Source organism: Ciconia boyciana, chromosome 1 (assembly GCF_034638445.1).
Source record: "Ciconia boyciana chromosome 1, ASM3463844v1, whole genome shotgun sequence".
Classification (NCBI taxonomy): domain Eukaryota; kingdom Metazoa; phylum Chordata; class Aves; order Ciconiiformes; family Ciconiidae; genus Ciconia; species Ciconia boyciana.
The window spans coordinates 30,928,369-30,953,392 of NC_132934.1; the positions used below are offsets into that span (position 1 = coordinate 30,928,369).

The 25,024-nt window shown below is 37.6% G+C and overlaps 1 protein-coding gene across 5 annotated transcripts in view; it reads left to right on the top strand.

Annotated features, from left to right (window-relative positions):
• DOCK4 (dedicator of cytokinesis 4) overlaps nucleotides 1-25,024 on the top strand; it is a 258,226-nt gene that overhangs the window by 108,411 nt on the left and 124,791 nt on the right. For all 5 annotated transcript variants that reach the window (XM_072861831.1, XM_072861800.1, XM_072861812.1 and 2 more), the window contains 4 exons: nucleotides 14,668-14,749; nucleotides 15,363-15,423; nucleotides 17,355-17,487; nucleotides 19,085-19,173. In XM_072861831.1, the coding sequence (XP_072717932.1) occupies nucleotides 14,668-14,749; nucleotides 15,363-15,423; nucleotides 17,355-17,487; nucleotides 19,085-19,173 (365 nt within the window). The remainder of the gene's footprint in view (nucleotides 1-14,667; nucleotides 14,750-15,362; nucleotides 15,424-17,354; nucleotides 17,488-19,084; nucleotides 19,174-25,024) is intronic.

Sequence of the window (25,024 nt, forward strand, 5' to 3'; positions counted from 1 at the left end):
TTACAGTTTTCTTTCTTAGAACAGTAACAGCAAGTGTGTTAGGGATAGAACAAGTGTGTTGTTGTGGTTTAGCTTCAATGGGCAACTAAGCACTGCACAGCCGCTCGCTCACCCTCCCCTCCTGCAGGGATGAGGGAGAGAATCGGAAGAGCAAAAGTAAGAAAACTCGTGGGTTGAGACAAGAACAGTTTAATAATTGGGGAAAAGGAAAATATGATAATAATAAATTGTAATGAAAAGGAAAACAACAAAAGAGAGAGAGGGGAACAAAACCCGGGGGGAAAAAAAGTGTTGCAACTGCTCACCACCTGCCAACCGATACTCAGTCCGTCCCTGAGCAGTGATCACTACTCCCTGGCCAACTCCCCCCAGTTTATATACTGAGCATGACGTCACATGGTATGGAATAGCCCTTTGGTCAGTTTGGATCAACTATCTTGGCTGTGCCCCCTCCCAGCTTCTTGTGCACCTGGTGGAGCGTGGGAAGCTGAAAAGTCCTTGACCAGTGTAAGCACTACTTAACATACTGATCTTTTAGTTGTTGCTATCAATGTTATTCTCATACTAAATCCAAAACACAGCACTATACCAGCTACTAGGAAGAAAATTAACCCTATCCCAGCTGAAACCAGGACATGTGTGAAAGGCACTGCTTTAACATGGTACAGCTATATGGCTTGTCCCAGTAAAATTCTTTGTTTTATGCACTATTACGTCTTCTAACCTTCCATTCCTTTTCCTCTTTTATTTCTGTTAAGGTTGCAAACCCTGTTTGTGTATTCTTCCGTTTTTTTTTCTTTAAGAAAGTAAAAAGCTATCTTGATGATGCTTTTAATATGTAGAACTAATTACACTATTAGAATCCTAATATACAGGCAAAATTTTTAGCATACATAGTTGTAGAGTGGTGGTGTTACTGTATTTGGAAAATGAAAGAGGTCCATGGTCACATCTTCTTTCGAGATTTTTTTGTCTTTCAGTTCAGTCCTGGTTTTGTGGCCACTGCTGAGCTTTTACTGTCTACTTAGTTGTACAACATCTCAGTCTGTTTCTGAAGTACATTATTTCAAACATACTCTGTCTAGATCTATTGAGAGTCCAGACGGTAGTTAATTAGTGTTGTTAAGAAATGCTTTTATAAAATCTGTTCCTTGAATCTGGCATGCTCAACAAATGTTTGAGAAAAGCAAAATCAGAAGGACTTACCAATTTAGTACTGAGCTTTGGTTTGTTTTTGTATCATCTACTTTTGTTATAACTAGATGAACAGTTTGAAAGTCTTAAGACTGCTGTCTACTTCAGGGAGTAGTGCCAGCCAGTAGAGTGGATTTGTAGAGCAGCAGTTCATGCTAAGCCAAATGTTAACATGTGTAAATGTTTTAAGGATTTTACTTTGGACTAACTCTGTGGTTGTGTGGACTGAGTGGCAAGAGCATATGTTCCAGTTTAGTTTTATGCAGAAGAAATCCAGTTCACTAGCTTAGGCTGTTCTGGGTTGTGAATCAAAATGTGGAGACGATCAGAAGATTTTCTTCAAAAGCGAACACCTGATTCAAACTAACCCAATCATGTAGATCATAAAATAGTGTATGTAAGATGGATATTACAGGGCTGTAGCTCGAATGGGTGAAAATCCTGTAAAACATGGAGTAACTCAGCTGTACACATGTAATTTTTTACTTTGGGAGTTAACTGACTTTTTTAGCTATTACAGTCACATTACAAAAACAATTTCAGAGTTAAAAGGGATTATAGGCACCTGAATGCAGTTGATTTAATGTGAGATGCACTTATGAGAAAATAACTAAGTTTAAACTTTAGATAAAAGATAGGACATTGTTAGAGCTCCAAAGGAAGACTAGAAATGGGTGTTTTCAACATTTCAGCAAAGTGCAACGATCCTGTGTTCTGATGCTCTTTACAATAGATTTATAAAACAGCTAATAATGTGTGGTCACTTGAGATTTGTGAAGTTTTTGAGGTTTTTCTATTCCTAAGAAATGATCAGTAGCTTCTGTTCTGTAAAGTTGGAATATGAAGATGCTTAGATTCCCAACATTTAGAGTACTGAAGAGTGTAGTGATGATTGTTTGCTTTAGGGATATCTTATTCTCTTAGCAGCACAAAAGTTAATGAAATGAATCTCTTTTCCTGCAGTTAGATCACACTTACAAAGCCAATAGTATGTAATTCAACAGATTACACTGTTACTAGTTTTGTAGTGGTAGATTTTCGGAGAAATAAGACATCTGATGATAGTACATGCTTTTTCCCCACATGTACTCATATCATTTACCCAATACAGCAGTTTGTTGCAGCAGTGATGACCTTAGTGTAGCCGGAGGGCCCATTTACACCGGAGCTCCAAGAACACCAATCCTTTAATCAAAAATATATTGACTTCTTTTTTTTTTTTTTTAATCAGATCCTGGAAAGATCTCACTTATCAGCTTTTAATAGAATCAGTTTAAGAAGTTGGAAGGGACAAAGTAACAGCTTAGCTGTTTTCCAGACAATGTGCATTATTCACTGAGACTGGTAACTTTATTTCTTGCCACAAGAATATTCTGTTGTTATAAAAAACAAAACCAGAAAACCAAAACCCCAAAGAAAATATTTAGCAGATGACTGTGTTCAAAAAATCAAATATCCCAATGTCCTCTGAAATACCTACCTTTCCAGTGTAGATACTGTAAGACCATATTTATATTTGTAGCACATTGCTATCCGGAGATCTTGCCTGGTTTTTTTAAGAGAATTTTGAAAACACCAACAACACTGGGCAGTGTATTATGAAAAAGGGAATGGAGGGTATTAAGCCTGCTGCCCACATTTGTTCAATTCAGACTGCGGACCCTGTTCTTGGCATTGATGAGTATGCATAAGAATGCTGCATCATCTCCTGCCCAAAGTCCCAGTTGCTTTGCTGACCTTTACATTTATGTAGTTTGTGCCTCTGTGTTATGCCAACATACTGCTGTAGAAATTATTTTTCTTAAATCTGCAATGTGACACACAGTTCTTGTGTAGCAGTGTCTTTTGTAAACCATCATCTTAATGTTATAATTTTTTCCAAATTGCAATGCTATTAATAGGACAATTTCAAGGCAGCACTTGAGAAAGGAGGAGTGTGGTAAGATTTTCTTTAATTGATATACACTTTGTGTCTGTGCAATATGATATGAACGTCTTATCACAAAATGATTGATGCCTCTGGCCCCATCTGTGTGAGGAGCAGAGATAAGTTGGCATGCTAATCCTCCTTTTCCTATCACCTTGAACAACCTTGTTTGTAACTATCATACTGCCCTCAAATGAGCACAGATTCTTAAGCAGCACAAAGAGGAATAGGCTGTTTATCCAAAGCCAATGAAAGCAAACTGCATTTTCTGTTTTGTGAGCTTTTGATTATATGCTTAATGATTGTGTAAACTCCAGACCGTATCAAAGAATAAGATTACCCTTCCTTTGTTGTACTCTCAACCTCACCTTTTTAGTGACATTCATACACATCATCAATCTTTTTATGCCGTTCTTCTTTCAGTTCTGCTATTACTTTAAATCAGTTCCTGAAAGCTGAAACCCACATTTTGTTGGTCAAAATATTTACTACTTTGTGTTATAATTTTTTTTCCCCAGAAAAAAGCCATAATGTCAGTTTTTCTCCCTTTAAGAAACAAATCCCTCCCTCCCCTCTTATTCTCTGAAAATCTTGAAGGATTTTGATATAGTAAGAGAATGTTTAAAGGCATTTTTTTTCAATCTTCAAACCTGAGATCTGCTCTGTTCTAGCACAGCTCAAAGAACCTGACTTTTAATCATCCCTCTAACTAAAGTTTACACAACTGACTATTGTTAACAGTCAGAACAACAGCAAGGAAGGGCTTGGATACCTCTTGAATCAAGCTGATAATACATTTCCATTACCCAGGAGGCTCACTACTGAGAACCCACGATGTCTTTCTTCTAAGATATCCCTGTGGCCTCTCTTGAGCAAGAGCTCAAAGATTCAATATTACTTTAAGTGGGTTACACTTGAGTTTCAATATCTAGTTTCCTTGGGATCAGTGCTCTAGACATCAGCACTCTAAATGCAGGAGACTCGAATAGTTAAATTCTTTGTTGCTTCTAAACAATGTTGAACACTAGACCACAAAAGAGATGGAGAATATATTTGTGAAGCTGTAGGGTGTGTACTCAGTGCAAGGCTAAAGAAGTTGTTAAAAATGTACAGGAGAAGAATCCTGTATGGATGGCCCTCTGGCTAATGAAGAATGTCGCATGTTGTTGTGAGGAACAGTTCGTTAATTATCATAGTCATTTGGAACTTCAGGACAAGTAGAGGCAAGTGGTAAAGTGTTGTAGCATGGCAGTTATTAACTTACAGAGGTGGAAGATGGAGAAGAATGTGTAAAGAACCATATTTCTGTAAAGACCCAAGTGACCCAGCTGTCTATCTGTGCTACTTTTATGTGGTACTTACATGTAATCACAAAATCATGGAATGGTTGAGATTGGAAGGGAACTCCAGAAGTCATCTGATTTAACCCCCCATAGAGCTGGTTGCCTAGGACCACGTTCAGATGGCTTTTAAATGTCTCTAGGGATGGATACTCCACAACCTCCCTGGGCAGCCTGTGCCAGTGCTCAGACACCCTCACAGTAAAGAAATTGTTTCCTGATGCTCAGAGGGAACCTCCTGTGCTTCAGTTTGTGTCTATTGCCTCTTGTCCTGTCACTGGGCACCACTGAAAAGAGCCCGGCTCCATCTTCTTTGCACCCTCCCTTCAGGTATTTATATATATTAAGAAGATCCCCTCTAAGCCTTCTCTTCTCCAGGCTAAACAGTCCCAGCTCTCTCAGCCTTTCCCTGCAGTCCCTTAATCATCTTCACGGCCATTCTTGGACTCTCTCCAGTATGTTCATGTCTCTCTTGTACTTGGGAGTGCACAATGGGGGGACACAGCACTACAGGTGTGGCATAACCAGTGCTGAGTAGAAGGGAGAAGGATCATCTCTCTCAACCTTCTGGTAATACTTGGCCTAATGCAGCCCAGGATACCGTTGGCCTCCTTTGCCACAAGGGCACATTGCTGGCTCATGTTCAACTTGGTGTCCGCCAGGACCCCCAGGTCCTTTTCTGCCAAGCTGCTTTCCAGCTAGGTGGCCCCCAGCATGTACTGGTGTATGGGATTGTTCCTCCCCAGGTGTAGGACTTTGCACTTCCCCTGGTTGAACCTCAGGAGGTTCCTGTCAGCCCATTTCTCCAGCCGGTTGAGATCCCTCTGGATGGCAGCCCAACCCTCTGGTGTATCAGGCCCTTCTCCCAGTTTTGTGTCATCAGCAGACTTGCTGAAAGTGCACTGAGCCCCATCATCCAGATCATTAATGAAGATATTAAACAGGACTGGACCCAGTATTGACCCCTGGGGTGCACCGCTAGTTACTGGCCTCCAACTAGACTTTGTGCCACTGATGACCACCCTCTGGGCCCGGCCCTTCAGCCAGTTTTCAACCATCTCACTGTCTACTCATCCAGCCCATACATCAAGAGCTTCTCTTGGAGGATCTTATGGGAGACAGTGTCAAAGGCCTTACTGAAGTCCAGGTAGACACGACCCACTGCTCTCCCCTCATCTACCGGTCCGATCATTTCATCGTAGAAGTTTATCAAGTTGGTCAAGAAGAAGTTTCAGTTCAGAACCACCTGCTAATTAATTTCAACTTCTTTACGGCTCTTTTCATAGCACGCTTATCATGCAAGTGTTTCATGCTAGAAATGTTATTTTGGACTTTTTTTGTTGTATACAATGTGTGCGTCTATTGTTCCTTTCCATGTTCTTTCCAGACACTTGATTCTTTATTTTATTCTAACATCAGAGAAGAGAACAAATTAGGTTTGGGAAATGGTTGGGAGGACACTTTAAAACCAGATTTGGAAATAATTTTAGATGGTGCAGTGTGTTTCAAATACAAAAGCTAGAGAGAGATGGAGAAAGAATTTTTATATATGTGTATATGTGCACACACATTAGTTGATATTCAGATTTTCTGCTTCTGCATGTACAATATCTGATTGTTCAATATTTAAGTTTTGTATTTCTGAATGTCACAGAAATTCAGAGGCTTTATTAATAAATAACTCTGCATGAAGAGAGGGGTTTGTTTTTACCATTATCTATAAGAATTAATATCATTCTGGGAAAAAAGTGTGTGTGGTTTTTTCCAGTTGTTTAAGGATATGCTTTAACTGTATCTCAGACTAAGTTACCTGATCCCAATAGCACAGAATTTCTGGGAGGAGTGAACACTGACTAGAGAGGCAGAGTTTGGACTGGACTTTCTTGTAGTTTTTCAGCAACATAGAATTTTTGTGAAGAAAAAATGTAGGCATATGAAAGCGTGCTCAGTACAATGCTATATCATATGCTACACACAATCTAGGTGCTCCTTATAATTTTTAATCTCTCATTAGTTGGTAGGTTGCTCTGCCTTTTCCCCTTAAAATACTGTTTTTTTTAATGTGTGTAACCTTCACTTCGTTAATACTGTTCCTTGGAAATTATTACTCGGGTACCTCCACATTATCCATGAATGCTTTTTGTCTTGAAGTAGTCTTGGATCCTGACTTTCTCTGTGCAGATGTGCCTGCTAGGCAGGGCAGGGCTTTGAGCTAAAAGAGCTAGCAGGTTTTCTGGTAAGCGGGAGCAACCTGTGGGAACCAGAAGCAATGAACTAGCTCAGGGCTACTTTTCCTTTACAGTATTTCCACAAAAGCATAATCTGCACTCTTACTGGATCAGAGCATAGGGTAGCTCAGTGTTATTTTCAATTTCTTCTGCAGTGTGCACAGAAATATCTCATCTTGTACAGTATAAAAACTGTGCTACAGCAAATTATACAAAATCAATGCATATATATCTATACCTCATAGCTGCAGGAGAGATGAAGCATCTTGGCTTTTCTGGCTAGCAGACTCTTAAGAGTCCTCCATTCTAGTTTAGTCACTTATTACTCTATGTCCCTCCTCAGAAACAAGATAAAACAAAACCAGCCTGGTTTTATTTACTTCCTGCTCATTCAGGAGGTAGTCCTGATTTTAGCAAGAGGGTTGAAACACCTTGAAGGAAACGTAAAGGTCACTTTGCAAGAGAGCAGCCACTGCTCTATTAACAATCCTTTATGCATTTGGAATAAAAATACCTGTTTAGATTGGTAACTTGGTATGTACATTTGTGAATGTGGTTGCTATTTTTTTCAAAATTTTTATGCCATCCTTTATATTGAGATATATATACACACACGCTCAATATATAAGCAGGCTTAATTATTTCATTATTGGCTTTGTTTAAGACAAAACACCTGGTAATTTGCCCTTGTGGACAAGAATGTATTTGGTGTGATGGTAGTTGGAAGCAAATACAGGGTTATAAAAAGCAGCTTAAAAGAGAAGCCTGAAGTTCCAGAAACTTCAAAAGCTTCCCTTCAGAAAATGTGCCTCATTTTTTCCAGTTATTCATTGTGAGCAGAAGGATTCCTACGTGCAGGAATATAGTCAGGACATATATAGTCAGTCAGCCTTTTCTTGGCAGAAGTAGTGAAGTAGTAAAAGGCATAGGACTTCTCCTCTGCTTGGATCCTAGACAAGGAGAAATTCTGGATTAGGAGTCATCAGAGATTAGCAGAAAAGTTGTTCCTTGATCCCAGTCAGACAGGAAATGTGATGGATGTGCCTCAAGTGAATACTTTTTGCTTGAGAATACTGACTTGAACTGCCTGCTGTGGAGTTCCTCCACATCAGAGGTAAGAACGATAAAGTGCTGGCCCAGTCAGTCAGTGTGCCCTATTAATTACATTTTCATTTGTTGTTTTACAAAGCAAAACAGTTCCGAAAATAGAGTAAAAGACATGCTCACTGTAACTAATAGCCTGACCCATAAAGTATTCAACATACACTAATCAAACATTGGAACTTGAACCTCTTAGGTATCCCATGAGTATTCAGGCTACTTACCTTATGGTGTGAGGAGGATTTTATTTTTTTTCTTTCCCTGAGTCTGGTTTTGACATGAAAACTCTTTGGGATTTAGAAACTCTTCACAGGAACATACCATGACCAATGAGGAATTTCAAAATCAGTGGGTTGGTATTTTACAAAGATTTCTGTAGGTCTGTCCTCTTTCTCCCTTGTTACCTATTAATATTTAATTTTTTTTTTTTACCTTTCAGATATCAATAGCAAAAATATATTTTATTTATCCCTTACAAGTAAGTCACTTTTTTGGTAGCTCAGTTTTACATGCTCATCAACAGCAATAGTATAAGCAGATACAATTTATGTAGCAGGAAGAATGTGTATGAGAGGAATGTTTGGCACAGTTGTGTTCTCCAAACGTTTTGGCCTTGTGGTAGTTTCGGTAATAAATGTCTTTTCTACAGATTAATATTGCCCTTCATTGCCAGGTGATCAAAAGGGTTCGTCCTGGCTTTAAGAGGTTCTAGATGTTTTAATAATACTTCTTTTTACAAATCATTAATTTAATCTGACTTTGTGCAATGCTGTGTAATTGGCTGTCATTAATGAGACATTTTTTATAAATTGCTCTTTAAATACTGACCGTTCTTGAATTGCAAGAGAATAACATTTTACTTCAGGGTAGTGTTCCAAGTATTTTTTGAGGAGTTGACATTTCAGCAAGCCCATTTGCATTGGCCTGACTGCCCAGACTGTCCTATTCAGCAGTTGTACAGGAGCTGCTGCGTGTGAATTTGCGGCAAAATAACTACATTTGTGGATAAGTAAAATGAGGTAGATATGGTAGGAATGAGTTTCTAAAAAAAGGCGTAAGTGTAGTCTAGCAAGAAAATGCTTTTGAAAGGGTTTGGTTCTGTATTTTATGGGGAGACAGAGCCTGTTTTTAATCAGATCTTTCATATGCCCTCAAATCAACAAGTACAGACGTGTTATTCCAAAGTGTGAGGGTGTGTTAGAAATTAGTTGTATTTCATGATGCAGCTCAGTTCCTCTCACGAATACCCATATTCAAATGTACCTACCTATCTACTGTTTAAAGATTCTTTCTCAAATATCTTCTACTCGCTGTGGTTGGAGTAAGGGTGCTAGCTTACCTAGATCTTTGATCTGATCTTGTGTAGATAGATGCTTTTTTAAAGCAGACAAACCAACCCAACCAAGCAAGAGGAACCCTGTGGTATTGATTAGGTGTCTCATGTATTAACAAATAACCCTCTTACTGTTTGTATTGTAAAAATTGAAAAATAACAGGAGAAATAATTATTTTTAATTGCAATTATGAAAGCACCGTAAGGGGCGACCTGTCTTGTAGCTGGTGGAGCTTAAACAATTAGTTATATTCAGAAATGAATGCAGTGTTAGAATAGGGGCATGTGCACCAGCCATGGCATATTTGTTACAGATTTAGGTAATGATGAGATATATTCAACACTAGTGATACTCTCTCTGGTAGGTTTACAGATCATCTTATAGACCATACATTGCAGTTGGGCTGTCTACTGGCAAAAGGCATCTCAGGGTCTGCTCAAAAGAATTCAGACTTGCCATTTGTAAACCCCCAATGGTGATGAATACACAGGAGCCCAGGTGTTGTTGGAGGGAGGGGATTTTCTTAAATGCTTTTGTTTCCCTTCACTTTTACCAATTCCTCCTGCTCACTTCAAGTTTAATTTCCATCTTTGGGGGAAGGTACAGCAAATCTGCTTGTATCCATGCTGTTACCTCAGTCAGTGATTAGGGTAATAATCAAGACTGTAATTCAGCTTAAAGGATCTGTAGGTCTGTGCACTGATAATGCTGTGCTGCGAAATGTTTATCCATGGTGGCAGACTAAGCTCACTATTACTGAGAGCTCCAGCTTCTGGTGTATGTTGTTTCTTTAGTTGTAAATACCTGCTGATAGATTCCAGCGTGCTGTCCATCTTTTAAAACTGTATTGTCGTCTTTTGGTTCCTGTGGTACCTCATGAAAAATAATTTAAAATTACTGTTTCCTAAGTAACTTGTTATTCTTTTTAACAAATATGTAATGCTACCTTTCAGTTAAAATACAGGTGCAAATATCTAAAATAATGTAGGGTGTGTTCATAAAAATTGAGGTCCACAGCATAAAGCTAGTGTTTGAAAAGGTTTTTCTTCTCCTTCCCCCATGTTGTCAGCATGGCTAGGAGACATGAAGATAAGATTCAATACAACATCATGATATTGTTTTGTTTGATTTATTTTTGTTAGTGGTAATGCTTTGATCTTTATCCGAAATTGGCCGAAATCTTATTTTTATAGTACTTAGTCTTCCTTTTCTCTCCCCCTTTGTTGATTGCTACTTATTTTACAGTTAGAAATTTGGGTATGGTTTTCATAAGTGCATAACAGAATTAAAATACAGGGGCTGACTTACTGTGGAACAGCTTGTACTGCTAAGTCATGTTGGCACATTTATCATTCAGTTATTCTCTGATTAAGAATATACTTTTAAGGCTTTATTATCTTCACTAACATATGACATGTTGTACCACATTTTTCTGCATTTCACCACTAAGTATGAGGGTAACATTTTGTGTCTGATCTTGGTTTTATGAAGTCAATGAGCCTTTAGCTGTAAATGAAGTCAATTCAGATTCAAGTTCTTAATGAAAATCCATTAACGGTATTCTGGAATGTGATACACTTGAGCTGGTAAATTATGTGGCAGTATTCTCTTATTGTCTCTCATGATTTGCTTTAGAAATCACCGTAACCTATGTTTAAGTAGAGAGCATTTATAAAGATGTCTGAAAGTGAAGCTATACCGAGAATTATGACTGTTTGATGACATAGCTTTACCACAAGAATATGCCATGTGGTATAAATCTGGCTAGTTCTTTTTTTGATAGTGTGTTTATAAATCATAGAACAAGCAATCTGTCTAGACTAGTAACATGTGACTGGTAACATTTTCCTGCTAATACTAAGGAAATAGGAGTCACTTATGAAAATAGAACAGTTTGTGGCCATGTTTCTTTTAAATGTGTGCATTAAGCCTGCAGATTTGGAACACGTTGTTACTTCACTAATACACAGGAAGTTACAGTACAAAAATCCTTGTTGACCTTCTTAAATTAATCTCTCCAGCATTAGTTATTTCCTTATTTTCAGTGGGAAGAAAGCAGAGTTTAAATGTGTACAGCATGTTTAAGTGGCGAGATTGGTGCTCATAAAAAATTCATTGCAGTCTAAACTAGAATCAAATTGTCTTAATACAAAGGAAAGGTATTTCTGCGTTGGGGTACTGCTGTGTGTATTTGCTGTATATATGTATGTGCAACTGACTGCTGAGAAAACTGCTGTGCAATAAGATACTAGCCCTAGATTTAAGCGTCTGGAGTTTTTGCTGCTGTTTGAAGCCAAGCTTTCAGATCTTGGGAATTCTGTCTTTATTTTGTTTTAGGAAGGCTGTTTACTTTCCTCAACCATTTTTCTAACCTGTTTGTCTCTATAGAAATCCTTTGAAATGATATGTAAACACACATGCTCTCTGTACGTAAATATAACATTGCCATTTTTTTCTCATAATGTTACAAATCTAACTGCTTTCATTTGCTCCCTGGTAATGTTCAAAGATAACCATTTTAATCTGAGCTGTAACTGGTGCTGTGATATGTTTCAAGCAAAAAAATGTATCAAAGCACTGAACAAGGATTAAGATTTTTTTTTTATATGTTGTTTTCAGTTTGCATTTTTCATCGCCACTGGGTCCTATGCTTCAGTCAAACAAAATTTCAAATTCATATGAGGAAGTTAGATCTGCATAACCATTACATGTCTGTTGCAATCAGTGCATTTCTTTGTGGTGTGACAAAAGTCCTTGGCTTTTAATTGTGTTGTGAATCATAATCTCATGGTCTGTGAGTATACGCAGAGCTTGAAAATTTCATATTGTAGTGGATAATGAGTAGAAACTTTTCAAAATATGTGCCTTTGTTTCTACAGAATGTAAGCTTCAATAAATGTAGAATTCAACTCTTAGTTAAATTCAGTATTTGCCAGTTCATAGGTAAACTATGAAAATAGCTTATCCATAGCAAGACAGTTTCTTGTCAAATGGTGTTTTTCTTTGAACTAACACGTCTAGTGATTGCTTTAAAGACAAAAAATGCAGTGAAATGTGGTGTGTATGTATGTGTTACTTTTAAATAGCTGTACAGACTGAAGATAACGGTGGTGAAATTAAGAATCACCTTGTATTGGCCAAATTTGTATTGATGTGTACCAATGCACGGCAGGCTTCAGTGCACAGAAGCTGTATTGTTACTGCTGGAACAGAGACTTTTTTCCTTTTATGCAGCTTTGCATGGTGCCTAACATAATGGGGTCCTAAAGCTTTAGCTGCTTTGGTACTATAAATAATAATTCTTGCTCAATGTATAATAACTTTGTGTGAGACCTATAAACAAAGCTCTGCACTTTTTTTACTGTATTTTCCAATATTTCAAATGAACTAAATCTAAATGAAAGAGCAGAATTATTTTGAAAACCATTTTTAAATCAACAGCAAAATATCAACTTGTTTCTCTGTAAAAATATACTCACATAAACAGTCTTTAAAACTCAGTTTTAAAGTTTCCATGGAGACCTAAGCTGCTGAAGTTGGCTGTATCATAAAACATGGATGTTTCTGAGAAAATAGGATTTTCATGCACTTTGAGGTATTTGAGTTCAACTCTACTATTCTTAAGTTCTGCCTTTTATGCTGTCTGATAAAAAAGCTGCATAGCTGAGAATTGCACAAATGTTTTCAAATAATCACAATGAAAAGGTCCAAGTGTTTGTAGGTTCAGCCTGGATAGCTGGCACATAAAAAAATAAAGCATTCTTCAGACATAGCTCTTAAGAAATGTGCTCTTGAGTGTAATAGCATCCTGGGCTGTGTTAACAAGGACATAGCCAGTTGCTCGAGGGAAGCGATCAACCCCTTCTGCTCAACGTTGGTTAGACTACGCCAGTTTTGGGTCCTCCAGTACAAGACCAATATTAGTGAACTGAAGTGAGTTCAGCAGAAGGCTTCACATGGGTTGTGGGCAGGAATTCCTGCCCTGGGAGGTCAGGCTGAGGCAGTGGGGCTTGTTCAGGCTGGAGAAGAAGCCGTTTCGAGTGTAGCTAAGTCACCTGCCTGTACCTACAAGAAGATCAGTAACATCAATGGTGCATGGTGGCATAATGAGGGACAAGGGAAATATATTAAAACAAGAGAAGATCCATCTGGATATAAGGAAAAAATTGAGGACAGTCAGACACTGGAATGGGTTTTCCAGAGTGGCTGTGTGGTCTCTGTAAGCGGAGGTTTTCAAGACTTGACTGGCTAAAGCTCTGAGCAAGCTAATCTGACCTTGTAGCTGACCCTGCTTTGAGTAGGAAGTTGGACTTGGAGGCCTTTTGAAGTCCCTTTCAATGTGAATGACTCTGATTCACAGAATCATCGATCCAGATTTTCTACAAGGCAAATGCTGGTGCAATAAAGATTTAATTAGTCTCTATTGAGTTGGATCTTATCCAGCATATTCCTAGTGATTTTCCAGATGCATTTTGAAAAGCTGTGGATGGTATAGAGCAGTGGTAAACCATGTTTAGCCTCCGGGATAAGCAGAAGAGGTGGACACAGCTGAGAAAAACCTAGTTGCACTTTGGAAATTTTGTTTCTGATTTGAGCATTATAGGGCATCCAGACTCAAATGTCTGGCCAGCTGGGGCTGAGGGTGAGAGGGTGAAGAGAAACATATGTAACCTTTCTGACTTCTTTGCTTTTCCCATCTTCCACATCTCTTACTGCAGAAATATGATTGTTACATTTCCTATGAGGCTGTATCTTAGAGAAAATTATTCAAAGCATGGAAAGTTTGGTTTTTCATAAACTTCCCATGCATGAATTGCCAAGTTTGCTCAGAGATTGTCCATAATGGACCTACTATCAATAGAAATGTTTGAAAAAGTAATTTCTCTTTCAGTGGGGTCTTATGCCCTCTTCTATTCCGAAATAAGAATTCTCTGCATCTCCCTACTAGTGGTATAGTAGCTTATATCTTATATCAGCTGCAGCATTTAACACCCCACAGTAGATTGCAAAACAGAATTCCGGAAATGAAATTTGCCCTGCTGGAAGTTCCAAGACTCTTACAAGACTGCTAAAATCCTTGTGCTCTAGTGAGAGCTTTTGATGGAGTTAAGTAAGAAAAATGTCCCCTAGGATCATCTTCCTATCTATGAAAAAGAATATTGGTTGAATACAAGCATGGCCATGTTGACATTTGTTTAGCAAGAATCAATACCAACATACTACACATCTAATTTCAGTTCTAGGATAAATGGATTTTATTGCTTGTGTTTCTCTGTGTACTAGGATATACAATATCATTCTTCCAAATGACAGTCATTCTTCTATTTTGTATTGAGTTTTTAGTAATTTTATTAGATTATTAAGTAAATCACTACCCTTCACTAGTTTCTCCCTTTTTTTTATTGATACAGCTGAGACTTTTAGAAAGAAATGATTTCATTCTTGTGTATCTTGAGGCAGGTTGTGTCTAGAAATAAGATCAAAATGAGGTCTACTTTGCTGTAGTGTTGTTCAACGTATTGGTTATATTTGTTTTCTTACAGTGAAAGATTTTTTTTAAGACTGAACAGAAATGGTTTGCCAAAATGTCCAGAAAAGCCTGAAAGACACTGTTCTCTCTTTGTGGTGAGTTCTTCCTGTTCTCAATCTTTGTTGTGCTGGGTGTTGAAAATAGAAGTTGGATTAAATTATTATTCTGTGGTTGACTCTCAACTATGCCCTAAGCTTTTACATCGTTATGTATATCAGTGCTAAAGGCTGGTTAAAGTGTATTGCTGAGCTCCCAAGGTGAATGTTTTCTGGCAATATGTGGACACTCATCTAAACTTCTATGTGGGCATGTGTAGCAGTCTTTTTTTCCCTGCAACAAGGACCAGTTAGTTTTCCTCCTTGTGCATTTTACAGCCAAAAGATTGTTTACGCAGCACTCTCTGTACTTTCAGAATGTTAGGAATTGTACAAATGCATTGCTACTGTTCAAGGCACACAGCGAGTCTCTTGTGTTCTCCCACTGATTTTGCTGCATTACAGCATATTCTAGCTCATGATATTTTGGGACAGTTGTTTTGAGTGCATGACTGCCAATTTAAAGTGTTAAAGGGATAATTTGTTAATGCTGTATAAATGAACTCACTGTTCATTTGACACTTTCACTGACAGTGAAAGCAGTGTGTAAAGATCTCATAAATGTCACATTTTAATCAGGAGTCAGAAATAATGAAGTTCTGATCTTGCGCAGGATTTGGGCAGCAGTGAACTCAGGAAGGACATCTATATCACTGTGCACATTATCCGAATAGGTAGGTATAATTGTCTGTGAGTAGAAATCTTACATTTGTTAGACATACGACAGTATATAAAAGAAGACTGCTTGGAGTCAGCTTTCATATTTGTTAGATTAGCTATGCCTTTGAATAAATTTTTGGAAAAGAAAATGCCTAATTTTTGATGGAAGAATTGCTTTGGATTTCTCAGCGTTGTTTTGTGTTATTTTTCAGGTGTACAGCTAACTGAGTTTAGATGCAGGATATTTTGTTACTATCACAAAACAAAATGAAAGTGTCAAATATGAACTGTCTTAAGATGATGGAGGTGTCATTGGGGCCTCCATTCTTGTTTCAAAAAGAGTCATTTCAAGCATCCTCTGTTCATAGGAAAACTTGCCTGGAAATTTAATGTACTTAATTAGTATATAATATCTGATGTATATCTGAAATTGTTCAGATGAATTTTGTCTTCTCCCTGACCCCTTTAAAAAGGGAGAGAGGGAAGGAAGTGGAGGAAGTCTCATAATAATTTTAATCCGTGATGCTATAGGCAGATATCAAGTCCTCTAGAACAAAGCAGAAGAGAAGTGTATGTTTTTGTTAGGTATTTATTTTAAGAAGTTATCCTCTGGGCTGTACTGCTGTGAAACAATAATCTTTGTCTCTGCTTCTGACCTCTTAGATACATTATTTTCTTTGTAAGCTGTCTCTGTAGTTGCATCAGTGCAGTACTAAATATAACTCTTCCTATTTTTGAAAGGTATTTTGGTTTGAAATATAGTCACTCTAACTTGTGCTGAGTTTGGAAACAACTTGTTACAAAGTAAACTCTATTTTACATCTTTGAGGAATAATTTTTCCTTGCACTTTCATGCTGTTTTACTGTTTCATCAGAATATCAAAATACTGTGTTTTGTTTTTATTGGCAAGGACTGGGAAGAAGTATGGTAAACTGATGTAATGCAAGTATATTTGGTAAGAATAAATGCTTTAAAGAAGAATGAGGAGTAGAATTTTTCCTATTGTATAGTTTTCAGATATATTCTCAGTCAAGTTTATAAATGAACCACTGAAATATTAAAAAGTTAAAATAAGATTTACATGCTGCATGGTGTGAAAATGAACAATTACTCTTCTAGCTGCTGTGATTCATAGGAATATTTGGAGGAGGCATTGCCCTGCAGCGACTGCAACCAGAGGCTTTTTCTTGTCAGAAATTAAGACTTGGCGGAAAAGATACATAGCTGCCAGTGCACAATTGAATAAAATGGTTGGAAAGAGGGCAGCTTCAAATGCCAGGAACACAGCGAGAAGATTGATCAATTGTATTTAAATCAAATAGAAAAGGCTAGGAAAAATATTTTGTTTCAGATCTGTTTTCCTTGGCTGCCTTCTTTCTTTCCTTATCATAAATTGTTCTTCTGCCCTTTGTCATCTTTCCTCCCCGTGTTTCATCTCTACTTGGTTTTTCTGTAGCTGGTTGATTATCCCCTTGCTAGCCAGTTGGCTATTTGGAAGCAGCATTTGATTACTAAATTGTAATGGCTCTATCACAACCCCTCTCGTATAAATCACGGGTAGCAACAACCACAGTAGAATAATTCTTATTGGACAGCAAATGTTGAACACTCTGTCATGTCTGAACGCTAAATTTAATTTGGTGGTGTCGTGAGTGTGCTGTCACTGGGTATCAGAAAGTGTTGTTTGTTGAGTGGAGGTCATGAGAGGATGAGCAGTACCTCTGGTCTGAGATCTTTGAAGATCACCACATATTTAGTGGACTTCCTGTACCATTTGTTATCCTAACATAATATAAAGATGGACCAGATTTGCAATGAGTATACTTGGCATCGTCTATGCAGACCTGTCACCGTACTGAGCTGGATTGCTCTCTGCCTCCCTTCTGTGGTTTTGAGAGAGACAGTTCCATGGATTATGCATCAAATATGTATTTTGTTTGGCAGGACGAATGGGAGCTGGAGAAAAGAAAAATGCCTGCAATGTACAATATAGACGGCCCTTTGGTTGTGCAGTCCTCAGTATTGCCGATCTGCTGGCAGGAGATTCAAAAGATGACCTCGTCTTAAAAGTATACATGTAAGGAATGCTTTTTTCTTAATTTTTAGAAGTATCTTAGAGTAAGTTTGCATCAGAAGCCTTGGTGTTAAATACAGTGCGAGTGAATAGCTGTAGCTCCTTTCTGTTCCAAAAAAATGTGGTAGCTAATTTCTTCTTCTTCTTCTTCTTCCTCTTCTTTTTCTTTTTTATCTTTTTTTTTTTTTTTTGGTCACAGTTTGGAAATTTTGGCTAGTTCTACACATGTGTTTATAAAGTGGCATAATATTAAAGATAAAGGTTATATCCTTTTAGAACTTTGTGTATGTTTCAGCATTTTTCACATCCTTGTAAGAGCTTCTGGAGCTCTCTTTTTATGGCAACATGAAGTGCTTTTAGGACTTGTTTAAACGTCTTGTGCTGCCTAGGCAGCTAGTGGAAGTACTTTATAACTACAGAAAAAAGCAGGCAGAATATCTTTTTGTGAAATGAAGCAATTATATAATGAGAATAACAAAAGCGTAAAAGGCAGTTAGTGCTGGAGAATGAAAACTAAAAATAGATTTTAAAATGAATCGTTGATTAAATAGTGGATTTTGCCTGATAGTAATTGGAAGAAAGTTCAATTTTCTAGTTGTAGCAACACAGTGCATGTAATTTCCTGCTGATCTTGGACATTATAGTAAGAGCCGTTTTGTGGAGTGGTCTGTTCTAAGTACATGAACCTGGGACACGTATTGTCATGCACATGAGGAAGTTCTGCCCATCCCAGGGTTAGCACTCAGGTCTTGAAGGCATGGAATTCTTTCAGGGAGCCTTTCTCCTCTCCTCTGTACCCCTCTGTGCTAAATTAGGGCTGTTGGAATCAGTGCTGCAGAAAAGCAATTTAGTGTGACAGTGGATGTGTGAGCTCGCTCTTATTTAGAATCCCAGGACGTTAAAGTCAAATAAGAGTTCGCTGTTGGTTAACAAATTGTTAGATTTGTCTGCCTATTATATTATATATTTTTTAAAAATCTTTCCTGTTTGTTTTAAAATAACAAAAGCAACGGAAGAAAAAACATCGCTCAAAACCAGATTTGATGCTAAGACTAACTTCAGTCTAAACCATGAAAAGTGATCATTAGAACATGGTCAGTTTTTCCTTATGGAAAAGCAGCTATTTTCTAAATGTATACTGAAATGTAATTTGCTCTTTCACTGACTACGTCCTGAAGATTGCATCCTGTTTTAAATAACTTTGAAGTATACAGCAAAGATTTTTCTGTTTGCTAAGACCAACTCTTGAGTCCTGTGTCTCCTCTTCAGTGTCACAAGATAGATTTCTGTGTGGTTTAGCGCTGAAGGATAGATCTATACAGATGATGAACTTGGTCATGGCTGAGTTCCTGAGCATAACTGCTCCTATCTTTCTCCTACCCTTTGCCACATGAAGCAGATATTTCCATGGTGACTTTTTCAAATGGTAAGAGCACTCTCACCTTTTCCATTGAGACAGGCAGTTTAATGGGGCTTTATTAGCTCCTATTGTGTTATTAGTTTCGTGAAAAAAAGAGGATTTGTTTAGAGATATGTGGTGAAGCCAGTCTGAAAAACTTGTGTTCCTGTTTCAAGGTTAAGAAAGTTACCATTTTTCTAGGTGCAACACAGAGAGTGACTGGTATCAGATCCATGAAAATATCATTAAAAAGCTGAATGCACGTTACAACTTGACAGGCTCCAATGCAGGTGAGTAAGTTGCCATATTTCTGTTTGCATTCTTACGGTTTTCTTAGTTTGCAAATGAAGTGGCTCTATTTTAGAAGGACTAATATCTGTGAAAGAAATATTTTTTCACATAGAGAAGAATACTCATATTAGGTGAAAATGTATGCTATTGCCATTCATGTGCACATTTAGAACAAAAAAGTCCTCTTCAAGGAGCTATGTAATTTTATTCTGTGCTGAGGAGCTACAGTTTGCTGTGGAGTTCTGTTCACATGTGGGGCTGATCAAATTATTGATCTGTGTTGCTTGGCATTTCTGCTTCACGTTTTCATCAGGAATATAAAATTTGCCGTTGACATTGTATATTAATTAAACTTCAGAAGAAAACGAAATGGGAGCTACCAGTGCACTCTGCATTCCTACTGGCCAGCTGAGCAAGATGCAGAGTTGATATTTAAGCACTTACCAATAGTCCTCCATAGTCAGCTATATGTCACTGTAACAGTCATCAAAATAAATTTGAGTCTGAGACTTAAAAAATGGGAGACAACTGACCTTTGGTATTGTGAGATGGTGGTTTGACCCACAGGAGATGCTGGATTTGCATTTTTTTGTTGTTTTGCCTTTTTTTTTTTTTAACACCAACTTGTTAACTTTTTCTGAATGCTGTCATCCAGGGATGCAGTCAAACTTGAAATGAAACATGAAATGGAAGCTTATGAGTCTATCGTCCTTGTATTCAAATACTTTTTTGTCCCTGTGCAATGTTAATTAGTTGAAATATGACTATAGAAAAATCTCATATTATCTCGTTTTCCAGGTTGTACTGTAATTGTAATCCCTTTCATGTAATAGACTTCATGCTCCTTTAACTTGATTTCAAGCATAATGATTTCTTGAAAATGTACATTTAACAATCTTTAATGGATAACCAAGAAGCACATAAAAGCTTATGTTATTTATCAAGACTGAAGTTATATATTTAACCATTTCTAATACTATCATTTTCTTATATAGAGTCTAGTCACATATATACATATATTTAAGAATATACATATTCATATACATGTGTTAGAATATCATGCATCTTATTGGACAATAAATATAAAAATCATGTAGTGAAAACGCAAGAGCACATTACTGAGTAAGTATAATGTTGGGCTTCTTGAATATGTTAACCGTATTCATGAAGAACAATCTACTTTTGGTCATTCTGACTGTCCATGCAGTACCTGCTCACTCTGTGATACATCACTTCTCCTATTCCGTTCTCATGAAATAAGAGTTCACAGTTAAATACCCAGTTGTCCCAGGAGACATTGCATAAATTTGAATACTCTTGATTATGTGAATATTCAACCTGAAAGACATGTGGGACATGCATTTTTTTCCAGGTTACAGGGGGCTGGAAACTAAAGCTAACAAATTGAAGATCAGTTACACTTTAAAAAGTGTTGTCAGGGGGATAGAGGCAGAGAGAAGAGCAGCACAGAATTCCAGTAGTGCATGTGAAGGTTGAGAGGGAAAGAGGAAGCAAGCAGTAATGCCACTTTGAGTACTGAGCAACTAAAAGATAAACTATGAAAGGTTATTTACATCGCACATGTGAAATTTGTTCCTCTGCGACTGCTTAGCAGCCTGAAAAAGCACTTGCAAGGCTTTAGCAATACGTTCAGGTGCTTCTGCTGACACCTCATGGAAAATATTGTTGTTACGCTAGTTTGTATTTTTCCTTTGCTGTCTTTTTCTCTAATAGTATTGAATGGCTGGTTCTGAAGCCTGATTAGCCTTGACTGCCACCTTATAGTTGCCAAAAAAGGAGAAAATCTTGCATTACAGGAGACATGGGTCTTCTCTCTCTTAGGAACTGTTGTAGGTATGAGCCAAATATAGGAAAACTTGAATTTTTGGTTTATATCGCACTTGCCCTTTTCAAATCATGTTAAAAAGACTTAAGAAAGGAAACACAGTAAACAAACAACAGCAAAGATGCTTCAGACTATTGTCTATCCTCTAGGACTTGTTCCCTCTTCAGGTTCTGTCCCGTACGGTTTCTTTCAGCTCAGGAGATTTTCACACAAAGTCTTTTGTTTCCACAAATTGTTATGTCCCACTGCTGAAATAGTTTATCAGATAATTCATAATATTCTTCAGAAAAAAAATCTTCCAGTTTTCTGGGGAAAACTGAAAAGGAACTCAAAACGTACTTTCAGTGTCTTGCATGTAAAACACATATTGCCAGATTATAGCATTTGTATTTAGCATTCAAACCCCCACTCCCTAAAAAAGTACTTTTTCTACTTCAACTCATGACAATTCTTAAGTACAGATCCTCTTGCTTCTTATTCTCAGCTTATGTCTAAAAAGATCAAATAAAGGCAAATGACCGTCACTTCTTAATACAGCCCAGAAAGGAGGATGTTCATCCCCTTTCCTCTTCTCAGTGGATGCAGGAATGGAAGGACTCAGTATCATGGATAATTTAGCATCATTTGCTGGAATGGGAACTGGAATGTGTTTTCTACATGAATTTCCAGCATAACAAAGACTAGAGTAGCAGGTAGTGGATCAAATTCCCATTCACCACTAGTCTTTGTGGCTGGTGTCATGTATCAGCTTACTGGAAGGCACCTAGTGTAGGAGGTCAAATCATTAATACAAAGGCTAAATCGTGCAGCCTTTGCTGCATTTAGTAGCATTGTTATTTCTCACATTGACTTCGTAGTATTTGTAGAATAAGTACTATTAAATCTAGATGATTTCTTAATAATTAAGCAAACCAGGTTTCACTAATATCTGGAGTGGAGCTGACTATAAAAACTATTTTGCCTATAATATTTTTTCTTAGAATTAGAAGCTAGTTACTTTGTTTTAAAATGCAAAAATCTGTGGAAAAATTAATATTCTGCATAGACATCACACCTAATTACACCAGTCTTACAAGGAAAATAACACATTTCTACTCCTTTCTATTCCTGTATCTGTAGGACCAGAGATCAGTGAAACATATACTACAGATATAGAAAACTGTTACTGGCTTATCTCAAACCATATGAAATCATCCTTTAGCCCCTTATAGTATATTTTAGATAGTGAGGCCTAGCCAAAGTCATCACTTTCATATCAAAGCTTAGGCTTCTGTCAAATGTCAAAATCTCTTTGTAGGGTTTGCAGTGTGGGGCATAGCTGCAGATCTTATTCTTTGGGTGTGACTGTGAAACTATACTCTGGACCTTTCTTGGGACTACAATAAAAGAATAGTATTGGATATGGGCTGCTTTTCTTTTTAATAAAGCAGGCACTAATGCACAAAATGCCTTGTAAACTGTTACTGATTCATATAATAATTTCTTCATTTGCCCACAGAATTACTGTGCCATGAGTGAACCTGTTGATTTTTAAAATGGTTTGAAGTGCATTTTAGGACAAGGAGCAAGAGAGCAAGGCCAAATCTGGTTGTCATTAAACACAGTTTTGTACAAAAATAAATAAACAAATCCAGAGAATGCAACTCCAATTGTACATACTTATGCAGAGTCATGGATTTCTTTTTTTTTCTTCTGACTTTTAGTATGAATTTATCACATGCAACTTTATATTCTTGCCTATGACACTACCTTTTTTTTTTTCCCTCCAGTTCTTTAGACTTTCAAAAGTTGAAATGCAATTTTTTTAATACAGCACATGATGATGGAAGGAATGTCTAGTAATTGGAGAAGTCTTTTATGTCTAGTGTTTGGAGCAGTCCTTTGGGCTTTGAAGATAGGGGGTTCTTGTCCACAAAAATTACCCACTTATGACTGTGAGCAAGTTACACAGTTAAACAGTGATGATTCTTACTGTAATCCCTACTTAAACACCATCAGCATCCTCAAAGTACCTCCTTAGGCACAAGATCTTCCTGTAGGCACCTAAAGCTAAGGTAGCTTTCATTTCCGCCACTGCTTGAAGTTGAGAACAGGTGGGTAGCTGGGTGCACCCAGGACACTTGCACTGTCAGGATATGGGTGGGCTAGATTTAGCTTCCTGAGCACTAGGCTGAAAAAAAATGCTGGAGATGATTGCTGTGACTCTCGTGCTCATGCTATTTCAGGGAATATATAAATATTCTCTGGGTTTACCATAGGAATTACTTACTCCAGTGTTTGAGACATTCTTCCAAGACAGAAAATGTCTTGGTTCAGACTCTGATTTGGAAGAGGATTTTCAGTCTGTCTCACATGTCCCAGATGAGCATGCTAATCACTTGGCTTCTCAGGCTTCCCTGCAGCAACAATTCAACTTTGTATACAATCAGAAAATATTCATTATACCATGGGGAAAGTGAAAGTGGCTCTAAAGCCTGCCAAGAAGCGCATGATTTTCCTAAGTGTGATCTGTATTCATGTCCTTTTAGCAAATCCTATAGAGAAGAGATTTAAACCTTGGTCTCGTGCTACATGTGAATATTCTCCCCAATGAGTTATCTGATAAAAAGCATATTAAAAGTTGATGAAAAATGCACTGCAACTTCCTCTTTCTTCACCCTCCTTTGAGAATAAAGACTGGATAGCTTATTTTTAGTCTGGATCCAAATCCAAGCTTTGGACTCTTGTGTGGATTGCACGAAAATAGCGAATGTAGTGGGAAGGTCTTTTCCATTATGTTGGACTGCTCTGATGAACTAGACAAGAGTGATGTAACCTAACTGCATGTTTTACTGAACGCAGTGTGGTGTATTCTGTGGTAGCAATGTCAAACCTACATTGCAAATCCACTGGAAACACTGTTAATTATATATTAACTTTAATTGATGGGAGGGCCTTAAGCTTTAGAGGAAACAGATTCAAAATGGTGGGATTTCTCTTGCCACTCTTGGCTTGAGCATGATTTCTTCCAATTTTTTTTTTAATATGGTGGCAGTGTTAATTTTTTAGCTGTTGCATAGGGGGTCAAAATACAGCTCTTGAAAAATCTACATAAATCTTATCCTCTTGCATACAGTTTAGGTCATAAAAAGAAAAAATGAGAAATTACCATATTGCATCTGGTAGTTGGCGGGAACATGAATTTTTAAATATGGTGGAGGCAAGACCTGAATTGGGAGGCTGTTTCTAAGACAAATCCAGGTTGTGGCTTGATTTGTAAAAGATTGTTTTAAGTCTGTCAGCCACAAACTGTGAATTTCTTTCTTTAAAAGAGAAAGATGCACAGGTAGGTTTTTCAAATGAATAGTTTACTGTCTATAATAAATTCAAACTTGTTTCCATGTGCCTGTGCAAAAATCTGCAGGCAGAGGGTCATCCAAAGTGATGCTGCCTAACAAAAGGAGACTGGTCAATAAATGGGCGACTGCGTAATGCACTGATATGCATGGAGGACTCAAAAGCCCATATTGTTGACAGATGTTTGCCAAGAATCCCATCATGAGGAAGGACAAACTGTCATCTTAAGGGGGGAAAGTTATTCATCAAATCATACAGTAAGTTAGGTTGGAAGGGTCCTCAGGAGATTATGTGGTCCAACACCAGTTCAAAGAGAAACCAGCTTCAAAGTGGCATCTAACTTTTTTGAAGTTCAGTGAGGTTGCTCGTTCAAAGGCAAATTTCGTGACACTGCTATCATTTTAATTCAGCCAGACCAAAGTAAGTTTCATAAAGCAAACATCCTTGGTTTTAAGGAACTGCTGTTACCTTATATGTGTTTTTTTTCAGCATACATGTCAGTTGGTACTAAATCTCAGCCTAGCTCAGTGGTCGTGTAAGACTCGGTCAGAGAAGGCACGAGGCAGACCAGCCCAATGCATGAACTCATCTGACGATGCTAATTCTGAGACAAGTGTGGCAATGGAGGCAGTTGGATAGAAACAGTGGTATGTGCTTTGGGGCAGTAT